General features: G+C 48.1%; 1 protein-coding gene across 4 annotated transcripts in view; it reads left to right on the top strand.

The window, feature by feature from the left end:
• Positions 1-16,140, top strand: part of Tox2 (TOX high mobility group box family member 2) — a 121,991-nt gene that overhangs the window by 32,929 nt on the left and 72,922 nt on the right. For all 4 annotated transcript variants that reach the window (XR_003711707.1, XM_028769692.1, XM_028769691.1 and 1 more), the window contains exon 2: positions 11,243-11,308. Coding sequence is in view for 3 of the 4 variants with exons in the window: in XM_028769692.1 (XP_028625525.1) it covers positions 11,243-11,308 (66 nt within the window). In the remaining variant the exon portion in view is untranslated. The remainder of the gene's footprint in view (positions 1-11,242; positions 11,309-16,140) is intronic.

Here is a 16,140-nt window from a genome sequence, read left to right as displayed (position 1 = left end):
TGTGTGTGTGTGTGTGTGTGTGTGTGTGTGTGTGTGTGTGTGTGTGTGTTGAAATAAAACCTCTTATAGGGCTTTGGGGGGTCTTGTTACCCTGTCTTCCAGTGTCTGAATGTGTACCACTTAGGCACCTCTGTACCTCTACCTGTCTGGCGATCCCTGGCAGCCCTGCAAGGATGGGTCCCCATTCTCCAGCCCTCTTCAGAGGGGAAGGAGGAGAGACCTTAAGGACTACCAAAGGGCCCAGAGAGTTTAGCCTTTCCAGACACAGACGAAGACACTGAGAGAGCAGAAGACCTTGTCTGTAGCCACACAGTGAACTGGTAACTCCCTTTTTTCCTTGGAGGAAGTTACCTGCAATAGGTTGGTCCTAGGTATTTATGACACTCTGGTCCAATAAATATCTTACTTTATAAATGTCCCCTGCATGCGGGGGCAGCCAGTCTGGTCTAAGCATGGCTTCTGGAGGGACAGTGTAGAAGTTGTCTAGGCATCAGCTGTGTAGAAAAAAAATCGCAGCTGTGGAGATACAGTCCTAGTATGCAGAGAACTGGGTGCACGTTAGAGCCTGAGCCACCTTAGGGCAAAAGAGAGCTGTGGGTGTGTTTGTAGCATGAGCCCAGGCTGGATGATAAGCCCAGGCTGGATGGTTGGGCTGGCTGGCAGATTGTCAAGTGCTTTGAGTTCTACTTCAAGGATTTTGACTCTTAGTGGTCATGCTGGGGTGATGCATATCTATAAACCTAGCACTTGGGATGTCGAGGCAGAAGGATTGTTGTGAGTTCAAGGCCAGCATGGACTACATTCATTGTAAGACCCTGTCTAGAAACTAAGAAACAACAAAAGTTGGAGTCTTCCTCAGGCTTTGGCAGAAAAGGATTTGGCCAGAGTCACATTTGGGGATCTTGAGTGAGGGGGACGGGGCTGGTGCTGAGGAGCGGCACTGTGGGGGATGGGTGAGACAGGGTTGGGAGATCCCCTTTTTCCCTTCTCCCCATCGTCAGCTAGGCTCATTGGCATTGGCCTAGGCTGGACCAGGGGGATGCTAGGGACACAGCTGGGACCAGCTGAGCACACATATGTTAAGATTCTCATGGAGGATGCAGGCAGAAGGCCACAAAGTCGCGAGCCCCATCTGATGGGTTCCCAGCCCTGCCCCTTGGCCAACCTCATCTGGCCACGCCCTGACCTACTTCCTAACCCTGGGCCCCCGCAGCCGCAGCCAGGCCTGCAGCCCCCCTTGGCACCATTTTCCCCTCACAGCGGCCAAATGAAAATGTTTGTTGAAAACAACATGTGCATAATTAAAGCGTAATGAGCGCTTGTCTGTTTGGAATGTGCAATTAGATTTATAATCGGGGACAGAGCGAGCTCCAAATGGCTTTAAATGGAGCTGAGAGAGAGGATAATTTTTGCCATAAATCTGCGGTAATGTACTCGATGTGCGAGTTACCAGAGGCAGCACCAGGCCCCCGTGCTGTACCCGTTGGGCAGCTGCAGCTGACTGTGGTGCTGTGGTAGGACCTGCCAGTGACTTTAGAGGAGGCTTCTCTTCCTTAGATCAGGAGCAGCCACCTGCATGCTGAGAGATCTGTAATTGAATCCACTGTGGGAACCAGTGCTGAGTCTACTGCTCTGGCCCCAGGATGACCTGGCCAGGCAAGACCCCTCAGGGGAACTCATCTTGTCCTGAAAATGGCAGCAAGGAGAGCCCTGGGGTACAGCATGCTCCTCAACTTTGTTTCCTGCTGTGTGCCCCAGAATTCAGAGCGCATCATAAGGCTTCAGTGAGCGTTTGTTGAATGAATGAATGGTTCTATGTCGGGTTCTTGCCTCTTACAAGTCTCTTTGTGTGAGCCTCGGTTTCCTCATATTGACACAGAGGAATGGATTTGGCCATTGCTGATGCTGAAGTTTCCCCTGGCTCTGGGGCAGATGGTGGCTGGGACAGAATCTAGATCAGCCTGGTCAAGCAGAAAAGGAATGCATGTGGGACTGGGTTTCAGCTCCGTGGCAAAGCGTCTGGGCAGTATGTAGGAGGCCCTGGGTTCCGTCCCCAATGCAGAAACAAATCGATTGTAAAACAAACTACATAGTATGCTTTTGAATACTCTTGTAGCCACTGACTAAGGAAGTAAAAGGAGACAGGCAAAATTAACTTTAATGGTATCTTCTGGTGACAACCATGCTATTCTTATGTCTTTGAGATCTGGTGTATATTAAATACTCAAACACCTTGGTGTGGACAAACCACATTTCTAGGAGGCTGGTGGAGAGGACTAGTGTCCCCGTCTGTGAGGTAGAGATGGGATCCACTTCCCAGAGGACCCTGGCTCCTGGTGGCACTCATCTGTGGCTACTGTGGTGACTGTAGCCACCACACCACTCCATGATGATTTCTATTGACTGAAACAAATGTTACTAGCTTCTGAGGGCAGTGGAAACAAGGGTCTTCCCAGGGCCCAGAGCTGCGGGCTGGCCCCTGAGGCCATTCGTAGGCTTTCTGACAGGTTATGGCCAAGACTTTGCCTCTCCTCATGAATCAAGAAACCTTCAGGCTGAAGCTGATGAGGTCACCTTCTCTGGGCCACACAGTTTGCATGAAGTTGAGGTGGGAAACCAGTGTGAACTTTTTTCCCCCAAGACTTTTTTTATTAGCATATATTAATGATGTGTAATAATGTAATATTAACGATACATAATAACGAGTTATGAGATGACATTTTCATAAACATACATGTGTATTTGATCGTGTTTCCTCTCCATTCCTCTTGCATCTTCCCTTCACTCTTTCAAACCCCTTCTTCTTTCTTCTCTCCTTCTAGACCTTCTTATTCCCCTTCTGGTGAACTGAGGAGTTTAATTAGGGTCACAGAAAGTGAGCTTTTCCTCAGCCTGGGTATCGTAGCTGTGTGATCTTAAGCACAGTCCCTAACCTCTCTAGGTTTCAGTTGGATTTCCAGGTTGAGTACCATAAAAATGCCCAGCACTGTGCAGGGCGGAGGCACGCATCAGGAGACAGGCATCATTACAGGAAAATTGGTGATCGATGTTTCAGGAGCAAATTATAAGTTATTCTGGGGATGGGGCAAATCACCTCATAGCCAGACTTTCTTACAGGTTTTATGTCGGGTTGTATGCTGAGGGCAGAGTTTGGGGCATTTTTCCATGCTTAGATTTTCCAGTGGGCGGCCCTCCACAGAACTCCTTGACCGTGTTGTTGAGCTAATGTGCCAATAGCTTTCTCTGAACCACAAGACAAAGTTCCAAGCGGTTTTTATGATTTTACTTGTTTAATCCCAGTGGTAGTCATACCCATTTTCCAGATGAGGAGCAGGAGACTCAGACATCAGTAAAAAGTAAACATCACAGGAGAGTGGAGAATGCAGTCTGTCCAGCATTTGAAGCCTGGCAGCCTGGCATCTGTGTCTGGATAAACTATAATTGTGCTTCTTTATGTGGTGGTGGGCCTGGATTTGCTCAAGCCTGAGGGTTCCCTTAGTTAGGCCAATTCTGGTCTTCCCCCATCTGCAAATGTCTCTTTCCTCTCGCCTGTCTGCCGAATCTCTGCAGAGCCCAGGTCACAGCTGACATACTCTTGCTGCTGTCAACTGAGCTCAACTTTGTGCAGACTGAGAGTTGTCACGGGCTGCTGCAGCAGGCCTGGCAGGAGCAGAGAGCTGCTTTGAACCTTTCTCTTCAGATCACTGCAGGCACATCACCCAGTGCCTTGCGACTGGCTGGGCTGAGAACTGTGCACCCTTCACCTTTGACCTGTGTCTCTGTGCAGCGCAGCGGATCGGCAGCTTCTTCGCAGTTGCAGCTTTGGTACCTGGGCTTAAGGCCAGGGTTAAAAGCACTGGCTGGCTCTGGGCAAGCTTCCAACTACCCCGATCTTACTTTGTTCATCTCTACAGTGGGGCTGCTTGTGGAAGCTTTGCTATTTCTAGGGAGTTCTAATGAGATGCCCAGGCGTCACTCTGGATCTAGAAAGCTGGCCACTGGCACATGCTCACAGCAATCTGGATTTCATGTTCCTGCTCTTTGTCTTGTCTGTTCCTATGCCTGAGCCCTGCCTAAGTGCCTCTACTGAGAAGCCATCCTCCCTGCTTTTCCTCCCCTGCTAACCCTGTTCTGGTCCTTGTCATGGCTGTCAAAGAAAACATTATTGCTTGAGGGTGCAATGAGAACTATGTTCACTGCCTTACTTCAGAGTTTCCAGTCACGCTGAGACAGGTATTTATGCTCAGGGAAGCATAGACGCCTGGACTAAGATACTTAGAAAGAGGACCTGTTTGGGCTGGCAACATGACCCGGCTGTGGTCATGAGGCTGTTGAAGTAAGATGTTATTGGTCACTTGGCTTCCAGAGGCTGGCCAATGCAAAGCTGTCCCTGTTGGGTCAGGATGGGCTGTGAACTGGTCTGTGGTCCTTTATTATGGCTTAGAGCTGGGGCTAGGGGATGGCCATTTGTTATCCAAAAGGCTGGAAAAAGACCAGAAGGTAAAGAACCATCACTTTCCCACTGGACTGGTGGCTTCTGGAAGGCAGGGCCATGTATCAGACATGATGACACTATATCCTGCCTGCTATCTAGTGTAGTGTTTGCACATGGTAGAAAAGCAGTCACCCTTCTCTACCCTCTGCACCCCTGTGCTTCCTGTGATTTCTGGTTTCTCATTCCCAGGAGGATCATCAGCTCCTGGCGTTTGGGGGCTGCTCTGAAGCACACAGTAGGGGGGTGAGGAACTCATTGTTGGTACCTGATACAGTGACCCTGGCTGGCCTCATTTGGCTTCAAACACTTAAACCAGGACCAAGAGTAGAGGAAGGTCAGTCATGGGAGCCTGGGGGTCAAAGAGAAGGATCTGACCATGAACTGGAGGGAAGTGCTGAGCCTTTCCAGACTGAAGGAAACCAGAATGAAGAAGTGGGGAAGATTGGGAGAGTCAGGGGCATGCTGATGGCTTCAGCTTTTCAGTGACACAGGGGACAAGGTCATCAGTGAGCTGTGGGGTTGGGACCGATCAAGGAATAGGAGTGAGCTTATAATTACAGCATTAGAAAGCAGTTATTAAGTAACTGTTAGAAATAGTTAACATTTTAAAACTCTGTATTATAAATATCGACTGCTACTGGATGTTTGATTACTATTGGATATCTGATAACAGATACCAGAATTGTCATGAGGTAGGAATAGCAACTTTTTTTTTAAGTCTGTACATGCATGTATGCGTGTTCAAACACATGTGGGAATATATGTTTGTATGGGTGCATAGGCACATATGTATTGCGTGCGCATATGAGTCTTCCTCCGTTTGCTCTTCATTTTCTTCTTTGAAGCAGGGTCTTTGGACCCAGAGCTCACTGCTCTGACTAGTCTCACTAGCCAGCTTTCTCTGAAGACCCCCTGCCTCCACCTCTCAAACACTGGGGCGACAGGTGGACTTCCTCACTAGTTTAGCATCTGCGGAACTCGGCATTGGTTCTGTGGCTCTGACCTCTGGCCTTTACTCTTGCATGGCAAGTGCTCTATCTGCTGAGACATTGCCCCAGCCCTGGCCACTGTTTTATAAGTAAGGGAACCGAGAACATGAGATGTGAGGTCCAAGGTCACGCAGCTGGTACACAGGGGAAGCGGTGCTCAGATTCCAAAATTCATACTGCCACCAAAGCTTTCTCAACTGTAAAGAGCTAAGTCCAAAACTGATCTTACCTAAATGGGGGCTTTCGGGTGGACTCAAAAGTGTGACTTTTTTAGTGCAACTTCATAGGGTGGAGCATGTTGCCGGATTGCCTTCAAAGAAACAGAAGTTAGAAAGAATTGGGATTCGGGGGCCAGAGAAATGAAGAAGAGACTCTTATGGGCTGATAGTGAGGTAGGAGCAAGGAGATAGACACAAAAGACCCCCCACACCATCCAGGGCACTATGGGGTGTGTGTGTGTGTGTGTGTGTGTGTGTGTGTGTGTATGTGTGCACATATGTACCAAGCAGGGCTTGGTCTGGGGGACAAAGGGACTTCCTGACAACGGCAGATCAGTGGAGGAGCTGAGCAGAGCGCTTTTGTGGGTGATCAGATTGGGGAAGATTGTGTCAGAGTCCCCCAGGGATATCAAACTGGACCCATGTGGTGGTGATATTTGTTACGGTTAGAGAGAGCTGGAGAAAGAGTCACTCCATGCCCCTGAGGTCAGTGTGGAGTGCTCATGGGCCAAATGGGAAAATGAGCAAGGAGAACCTAGGTTGGAGTTTGGGGTGACTTGGCTAAAGACAAGTGCCCGAGAGGTGGTGACATACAGCAACTGTGAGGATATAATCTTGTTCAGGGAAAGGACAGAGGAAGGAGGAAATACCAGACCTGCTTACCAACTCTCTACTAATCCACTCAAGTGCTGAGCCTATTTCCTCCCAGGTACCCAGGCACCCACCCACACCTCCGTGCACCCTAGACTCCCCCCCCCCCCATTCGTTTATCTGCCATCCCAAGCATCTTCATATACATGCCTTTGCCTTTCCATACTCAGCCATTTTATCGTATCCGCTCGTCCATCCTCTCTCTTGACTCATCCGCGTACCCCAACCCCCCTCCCCATCCGTTCATTCATGACACACGCAGGCAGCATCCTCGTTATCCCTTCACCTCGCTGAGGAGCCACCTCATCAACAACGAATAGGTTAGTGTTGATCGTGTGCTGAGGCCATGCTACAAATATGCTAGCTAGCTAGGATATATCATGTAAACGAGCTTCAACTGCTCTTAAATACAACTACTAGAAACTGTAAATTACACATGTGGCTCACATTTATGGATTGTGTTGTTTTCACTGGGCGGCAAAATTTATGCTATCTGTCATCCATCTATGCATCCCCCCATCTATCCACATATCCATCCATCCACCCGTCATCCACTTATCTAGCCACCTGTCCACCATTCATTCATTACTCTGTATCAATTGATCATTAAGCGACCTCTATCCATACATCTATGGATCCATTCATCTATTGATCTTTCTTTGGTTTCTCCATCTAGCTGTATCTATGCACGCACACATCCATCCATACCTACGTACATCCATTTAGGCATATGTACATCCATACACCCATCCTTCCATCCATCCTTCCATCCACCCTTCCATCCATCCACCCTTCCATCCATCCATCCATCTATCCATCCATCCATCCTTCCATCCATTAATCCATCGTACTTAAATTCCCACCTTAATCCATCATTCATTAGTTCCTGTATCAATCCATCCATCCCTTATCAGCCCTGCCTCTACTGATCCATCTCTCTATCCATCATCCATCCCCCATTCATTTGTTCCTGCATCAACCCCTCCACTGTTTTTCTCCCTTCTCTCATCTGCTCACTTCCCATGTGTCTCCATCTCATAGCACATATCTGTAAAAGGTAGATATTTTTGTCTATCATGAGTCAGAGGCAGTAGGTCGGAGGAATGGAGACGCCAAGGCTTACACGGAAGGAACTTGCCTACGGTGGGACAGATGGAGCCAGGCTCCGTCTCTATCAGATCTGGGATCCTCATTTTTCACGTTGGTGCTTTTTTGTTAGGTATCTTTTAAGATAAAAACAATCCTTTGGGGAAACATGATGTGCTTAGGATTGGGGTGGGGGTGGCTTTGCAATTGAGGCCTAAGAGCTCCTATCCCTGAGGCGACCACACAGTATGGAGCGAGTCAGCCCCTTTAAAAGCCTCTGGGAACCTATCCCTGGTGGCTGACATGAAAGGGTTATCCCTACACATTCGATATTTGCAAAAAAAAAAAAAAATGTGGGTTCTTTCAGATTTCAAAACTCATTTCCATGACAAAACTCTTGGGAAGAGAAGATGAAGGGCCTGGCTTTTGCAGAACAATCTTCCAGCTGTAATGAGGGCTGAAGATGGCAGTGGAGAAGGGATTATAATTAGAATATGAAATGGGGAAAATTAATCTATTCCAGGCAACGGTGAGAGGATGTTCTGACGTCTCATAGCGATTCTTCTGCTGTTGTCCCCCCGTTTCTTCTGCATGTTTTAAAGCACACAGAAGGTTGTGCAGTGTGAACAATGACTCTTGGCAGAGGGTCTGGGAAGCCATGAGATGTGCACAGGGTTTCTTCCCATGTGCTGTCACTGAGTGTGTGTCTCTGGGGACACGAAATGTGTGTTTGTGTTCACACATACTGAGTTCCAGCAAACAGTTGCAGGTGTGTAATATGTTTCTGCATCTGGCACTACTCCTGTGCTGTGTGTGTTTTGGGGACTGTGTACCAGTTTCCCACAGTCTGAGAATGTACCCTGTACTTGTGCTCTGTGGACATAGGTATGAGACCTGTGGGACTGAGTTGTGTGTGACAGAGGTTCACACAAACCCGGGTTTGTGGCATATGTGTGTCTGTACTCTCAGCTCACTTTGACATGTCCTGGATAGTGGTAGATGTTTTTCATCTGGTCTGTGAGCCCATGAACACGTGAAGGAAGTGGCCCTGCTCTCTCTGAGGGAATGAGGTAGTTCTGTGACCCTTTCCTTAGCTTATTCATTCTTTTTCCAGAAAGAATCTTCCACAAGGAGGAGAACAGGAAGAGGTCTCAGTCCTTTGTTCCTGGAGGCCAAGGAAGTGAAAGCCCCCTGAAAGCTCTTGGGGATGACCCCTCCCTTTTCCCTTGGATCCAAGGTCTCTCTACTCAGTACAGATTTGACAGAAGTGGGCAGGCCGGTATCCCTCACCCCCTGCCTTAGCCCCCATTCACAGCTGTTCAACACAGCATACTTCAGAACACTGTGAGATACCCCAGACTCTCCAAACTGAGGCAGAAGGGACAGGCTGAGGCTCTCAAGGAACAGTCCACCAACCAAGTCCTTCCTCTAAGCCAAAGCAAGCAACTCTAGGCTTGAATTGACGGATGCATGAATGAGCGAATGGGCCTCTTTGTGAGACTCTGGTGACCTCACAGGAGCTCACTGCTCTAAAACCTCTTGACAAACTCTCTACCAGGGCTTCCTGTCTAAGGCCATCATCTGCAGCTCACTCTGGGAGACTCTTCCCTCTGCCAGGTCTCCAACACGCTTGTCAAGCATCTGCTGTGTCTAAGGCCCTGGGCTGATTGTTGATGACATGGAAGGATCTAGAAAAGCCTTGGTCCCTGTTTACAGGGACCTTGGAACATGATTAGAAAGAAACCAGGCAGAGCAAACAAGATGACACTTGTGTGGTCTTGTCCCCGTTGAGTGACCTACCTCGTCCTCATGTTCCCTTGGTTTTTAATGAGAGAAAGGGTGCCTACTTCATTGGACCACTGAGATCCTGCATAGAGAACATGTCCGTCAGAATGACTCAGGCACAGTCATTCATTCGCCACATTTTTTGTCACTTTTCCACTGTATAAAAAAAAAAAAAAAGATGGGCTTTTTTTCTGCCTGCTAGTTATATACTAGCCAGAGGTTCATGATTGATGTCTATTGCACAGAATTTCAGGGGACATCATTCAGTCTGGTTTCTTGTTCCATCTTGTTATGTATTAACTTACACCACCCAAGTTAGTTGGTATTGTTTTAGAAAATGTCTCAGCTCCCTGGTTAAGCTCCTCCTCCACGCACAGCTCGAAGTCCCAGATCTCTGGTGACACTCAGTGTGGGAGGGTGTGGTAGGGAGTCCAACCTGAGCAGTGCACACGGTAAATGAAGGTGTGATCGAGAGGGCTAGAAGGTTACAGGCTGTGGAAAAGAGAGGGCGTGGCAGCAGGGGAGGCTGGTTCTCTGAGCCCACGGGGTGGGGCTTGCCTCGTGGAAGGTTGCTGTACACAGCTCTGAGGGAAGGGCTTGGACAGACATCTACACGGCTGAGGGAGTGTGGAGCTCTATATCATGCCTCTGCACAACTCTACTCACGAAAATTAGTGCCACAGAGAAACTCACACCCCTGTGCAGTGACTAATGCAGCCATGTTGAAATCTGAAGGAGAGAGAGTGCTTTGGGCCATAGACTCAGCTAATTGAGATTCCTGGCTGCCTTCTTACTGTGGGATTCTGGGGACTTGCAGAAGCAATTATGTCCCCATATAGAGCACTTTCCCAGGTGCGTTTTCATCAGAAAAATGAGACACAAAGCAATATAGAGTGTTATCATTTGGAAGTATAGACATGCAGCCCTCGTCAGATACAACCCTCCGGATTCTTGTCCCTAGGCCAATGGAGGCCATCTTGCTCAGAAGGTTGTGCTTCCTTGTGTCCCCTAAGGGACAGGCCACAGCAATGGCTGGTTGTTGTAGATAGTGGAAGGCCATCATCCCTTGCTTCATGCTGAGACTGACTCTGTGTACATGTGTGCAGTTCATGTCTTAGGGTCACCATGGAATGAAGCTGAGGTGAGTGTTCTCCTTCAGCTCTGGCCTATGTCCATACGGGTTAACCCTCAAATCCTTCTCACTCAAAAGTGTGTGCATGCCTCAGTCTCCGCGCCTGGGGAATGCTATAGAGATGCCTCTCTTCAGAAAAACGGAATCACCTGGCGGCATGTGGAGAAAGCTGCTCTAAACTGTCCCTGGGATGAGGGGACCATTGTCCTATCCTTGTTCACAGACAGGAGTTTCAGAAGGAAACTAATTGAATCAGTATCTGCTGCCAGGGCCCAAGTTTCTCCCTTTGTGCCTGTTTCCCATGGCAGGCAGTTCTTCCAGCAACCACAAGTGGCAGATCTTCCGACACAGGATTGTGGTCCCCCGCCAGCTCCCACCACAGTCCTCATACTGTGGTGGTGGGTAATCTTAGGAGTTAAAAGGAGTCAGAGGAGGAGACAAAGCCACTTAGGATAGGAAGGTTGTAGAGGGCTTCTCTGAGGCAGGCTGTCAATTCATCCAAAGCAATTCATCCAAAGCAAGGTCCTTCCCTGGCACGTGGGGGTCCAGCTTTAGCTGATTGCCTCAGTCACTTTGCATACAAGAGTCATTTGTATACTTGCAGGGGTGGGCAGCTCAGTGCCTGACAAGGCAGTATGCTGTGACAGCCAACAAAGTGCCAACAGCAGAAGACACTGCTTGTCTTTGTCCTGTGTGTGATTGATGGCCCTGACCTGGGCATTCAGGACCACAGAACAGGGGCCACCACCCCACTGGACTGGGGCCTTAGGCATCCTGGGCTCCAATCCCCTTTGCCTCGGCACAGTCCCCTGACCTCCTTGGGCTACAGGTCTCGGTTCCTTCCAGGAACACTATAACGAGAACTGTTTCTCTCTCTTTGTTCTAGTTTGATGGTGACAGTGCCTATGTGGGGATGAGTGACGGAAATCCAGAGCTCCTGTCAACCAGCCAGGTGAGTGCCCACCCTATGCCCATGCCCGAAGGGGTCTGAGCCTTGGGCTGATGGAGCCAAGATGCTGCTAGCATTGACATAGGAGGGCTGCAGTTGCCTCTGATGCTGTTCTCTCAATGTTCAAAAATATCTGTTGAATCCTTACAGAGGAACGGTCAAACCAGGACTACAGTGCTATAAGTGAAGTCCTTGGCTACCATTGGCTTACACTGGGCACCATTGAGGACTTAACACTCAAAATGTGTTGCCCCACATTTCCTGTGCAAGGGACAAGTTTCAGGACAGTGAGTTCAAGTGTCCTATGGTCTCTGACACTGCCTTCCTCCTACACTGTACTTATAGGGACAACTGGAGAGAGTGTCTACATACAGGTGAAGAGACTCTAACCCTCACACAGAATCAGTGATCTGAGGCCCCTGAGGAGGCTCATGGACATGGCCCAAAGGGCAGAGGGCAAAGTTTTCCTGGAAGGTCCTCTTCACTGATACAGACCTCTGGAGGCATAGACAGAATCAGATTTTCCACAGAAAAGAGAAATTTCACTACAGTGAGTTAAGCGTCCTCAATACCAACTGTGACCAGGAAAGGGGTCCTTGCTGTAGATTGTGACAACACAAAGAATGGTACCCTAAGGCAGGAGTGCCTGCAGGATGACAACAGCTAAAGATGCTGGATGGGACCAAGGAGTTTCCCAGCTGCTGGGAACCTTGAGGAGCTGGAGGACAAGTCTGGTCCTGCTCTTGACTTCTGCCTTCTGTCTTGTCAACTGAAGATGGCTGCTCCCCTGCCCCCATTCAGCCATCATGATAGGTTCTCATCTCCTGGCTGGGAAAAACAAAAGCCTATTAACTCATAGGCATAATGTACCTTATCCTGTGACAGGTCCCATGGGGCCATAAATGAATAAGTTGTGGGCCTGTGGCCCCTGGAGACCTCTGCTAGTGGAGAAGATGATACTGTCCGAGTGACAAGGATGCTGATCCTGGGGTGCCATGCCCTTCTCTGGCCTGCCCCTGTGTGAGCAATATGCTGCCATTGCAAAGCTGCTTTTATGATGCTATATCATGTGCCAGCCTGTGTGAATGGTGAGCGAGACTCCAAGTCCTGGGGGTGTCCCAGTGACAATGCTTGATTGTCCAGAATCAGCTTGTCATCCCAAGAGGTCAGAACTTACTCTAAACCTCTTTGAGTCATTCCAAGGCCACACTGAACGTTGCAGCAGATTGCACTCTGAAGTCAAAACCAGCCTCTCACTTCCTTAGAGAGCTGTTTGTGGCTTCCAGCTCTGAACGGGGGCCAGGGCTGTCTCTTATGGCTCCAGTTTGTTTTAATTTCTGGCTCTTGTCACTGTCTGCGGTCATCTGCCACATTTGTGATGACTTAGATGGTGTCTGATCGCCACACAAGACCGTGACCTCTGTGGTACATGGAGTTGTGGGTATAGCCCAGAAAGCAAGGAACACTGGTGTGATGTGTGAACGTGGACTTTTTATTTAGCCTTCTGGACTTCACCTTCTCTAACAGGAGAGCAGGGTAGTTGGACTTCTCATGAATTCTTCTAGAACTTTTTGCTGTCACCAGAGGGTCTGCCTAACCTAAAAGAGTCATTAGGAGCTGGATGTAGTGATATTTGCCTGAGCTCCCAGCACTTGGAAGGCTGAGGCGGGAAGACAGTTAAGTTTGAGATCAGTATTGGCTACTTAGTGCATATACCTAGAACAGCAATACTCCATATAGTTGTAGTAGTAATTAGAATACTGTGAGAATAAGTCCAGCCAGATGCATAAGCCAAGTTTGATATCAGCAACTTAGCAAATGTAGCCTTGAAAACTTCTCATAGTATGTCTTTTCTTTCTTTACTGCAAAACAAGGCTCTCACAACACAATGGCTAAAAACTACAAACGTGTACGTAGGTTTGGGTGGTATTGGTTGCCCGCCCCCATATCTCCCATCTCCCTACCCCTCAACTCCCACCCCCAGCCCCAATCCCCTACCCACCCTCACATATCGTTGGCTAGCTTGAGGCTATTCACATGGTAAGGGACAGGTTCCCAGAGTAGCAAATCCAGAAGCTATCCACCCTCTCGAGGCCTAGACATGGAACTGGTCTATCAGCGCTCCCAGCTCCTTCCATTGGTCAAAGCCAGGCACAGGACAAGTACAGATTCAAGCTACGGGAACAAGATGCCAGCTCTTGAAAAGAGAAACTGTAAAATACTGTAGCCCATTTGCAAGTGGCCATGTGGGAAACAGAGGTTATGAAGTTTATGATGACCTTGCTAATGAGTTAACTCAGGCGCTTCAGGATGCTGGCCTCTGGTCTCTCTTTAATGGTAAGAGACGGCCAGGAATTTCTCTTTTCCCTGGAGTCTGTATTTGAACACACTCACGTGCACACACACACACACACACACACACACACTTCCTTTCACAGAGTGTTGTCTTATCAGCTGTAGGAATTGTACTGCTTCCCGTTAATGTAGGACCCATGTGTACATGAAAAAACAAAGGTCTTGGAGACCAGAAGATGTTATATGTCTTGTAAGTATATTTGCATCCCAGGTTCAACCAAGCAGCAAGGTTCACTGGGCACCTTATGACTCAAAGGCCCTGGATCTGAGCCGGAAGCTGTTTCTAGCAAGCACTAGCTTCTAATATGTTCCAAACAGCAGCCTTAGGACTCAACTCAGTAGAGATAAGTTCTCCCCTGGCTGACAGCAGACCCAGAGCTACAGGGATCTGTACGTCCAGGCTGCATGATCTGGGAAGAAGGGGAGTCTGTCTGGGAAAGGCTACAGTTCTTACAGACCTGGACCCAATAGAGGCTAGAGGTCTCTATCCAAGTGACGTTAGCTTCCTACTAACAGGAAGAGTGGCACCTGCTTCTTGGGATCCTGGGAGAAGGAAATGAGGCAGGGTTATGGGTTCTATGGACACTGTATCAGAGTTCCTTCAACAGTCTAAAGTACCAGGTACAGCTGCTGTGGCTGTTGACTGCTGTCATTATCTAGAAAATTGGCCTCTGACAAATCGATCACTCTGCACTCCCACCCTCATGTAACCTGCACGATGGCTGCATTCTGGGCCAGGCTGCAACCTGCCCTTTTTCTTACTCCCTAAGCTCAACGCTCCTTCCTGCACTGAGTCTCTCAGAGAAGTCTTGTCTCAGGCTTACTTTGGGTGAATCTAAACGAAGAGCCTGCGCAAAACACCAGTGTTCAGAGAAACCAGTCGTGACTTATTTCTATTGTCTTATTCCCATAAATAAGGTTCTGGTCACACAAGATGAGCATCTGGTCAACTCTGTATCAATGCAAACATCGCTTCCTCTGTGGGAATCCCCTAGATGTCTTGGCCCAACAAATATCTGTCTCTTCCAGGTACTGCAAATGTTAGTGCGTCACAGTGCCTTTCTGGCTGTGGGTAGTTTTCCGATTTTATGGCTATAAATAAGATTTACACAAAAGTTCTCAGGGTTTTTCCTAAAAATTTGTGTGTGCACTCGTGCGCTCACACATACACGTGTATGTGTACATATGTGTCTGAGAAGGAAAGACAGGCAGAAACAGAAAGAGAGAGATACAGAGAGAGAGAGAGAGAGAGAGAGAGAGAGAGGGAAAGAGAGAGAGACAGAGACAGAGACAGAGAGAGACAGAGAGGCAAATGGGTTGAGACTGATGACATAGGCTTGTTAAAGCTCTCAGTAGCAGGAGTGAACACAGGGAGACTGAGGAGGCCACGTATGGTTTAGGCAAATGAACGATCCTAGATTATATGAGAGACAGAAGAAATGGAGACACACAGATGGTCTGAGATGTGATTTTGGAAATCAAGCTATTGTATTTTCAGACCACTAGATGTAGAGAAAGAAAGGAGGAGGAGAGCTGGGCAACTCCCAGGATGTAACATGGTTGGGCCATCTTCTTCCTTTGGGAGGGGCAGGCTTGATGAGATGGGACTTGAGCATTTGACATTTGAGAGGCCTATCTAAAAGAGATTAGATGGCTGTTCAAGTCTGGAGCCATCATGTAAGTTGTGACTTCTCGGCCTGTGGATCAAAGCCCTGGGAAGATAAATGAAACTTATGAAAAGAGAAAGCGTCAAATAATGATCCCCCTGCCATTTTTGTTTTGATATAGAGTCTTTCTGTGTCTTTCCACAGAGCCTTAGAAGCCATAGGCAGAGCATTTCGAGGACGGAGGAAGGATGGTGTTGGATACACAGCCCCTTTCCTGTCCAGAGATGATAAAATTAATTATTAATATATGTATTAATTATATGTTCAAGGTCACATTCAGCTGATGAATAGCAAGTTCAAGGTCAGCCAGGGCTACACAAAACTGTCTTTAAAATTAAAGGCAGGATTTTAATCAATTAAAGATTTAAATGGACTGAGAGAACTCATAAACGAACCAATAAACCCCCCTTTAACTCACTTTCCAGTTTAGAGCAGGAAGACACTTCTCCTGGAAGCTTTAGAAGAAGAGGTTTAAAAACTAGATCACAAGGTAACTGGAAATGAAGCTTGAAATACCAGAATACCAGAGTGGAGATGCAGGCGGGAAACGGGGCAAGAATACTTGGAGTTGAGGACCAACTTCCTTAATACATAAAGACTTACGAGAAATTAATTCAGAGCCAGGGTGGAGAAGGGAAGGAGATCTGAGCCAGTCATTTACCAAAAGACAAAGCACAAGAGAAAACTAAAGCTGCCATTTTGTTCCATCTATCTGGCTGATAACAAATCCCAAGGTTCGATGATACATTCGCTCAGAGTCCTTCAGGAAAACACATTTTATACATTGTTGCAGAGTATAGACTGGCCCTCGCA

The sequence above is a fragment of the Grammomys surdaster genome, unplaced genomic scaffold (genome assembly GCF_004785775.1).
Source record: "Grammomys surdaster isolate TR1022 unplaced genomic scaffold, NIH_TR_1.0 193, whole genome shotgun sequence".
Taxonomy (NCBI): Eukaryota; Metazoa; Chordata; class Mammalia; order Rodentia; family Muridae; genus Grammomys; species Grammomys surdaster.
This window is presented reverse-complemented; position numbering and strand designations above follow the sequence as displayed.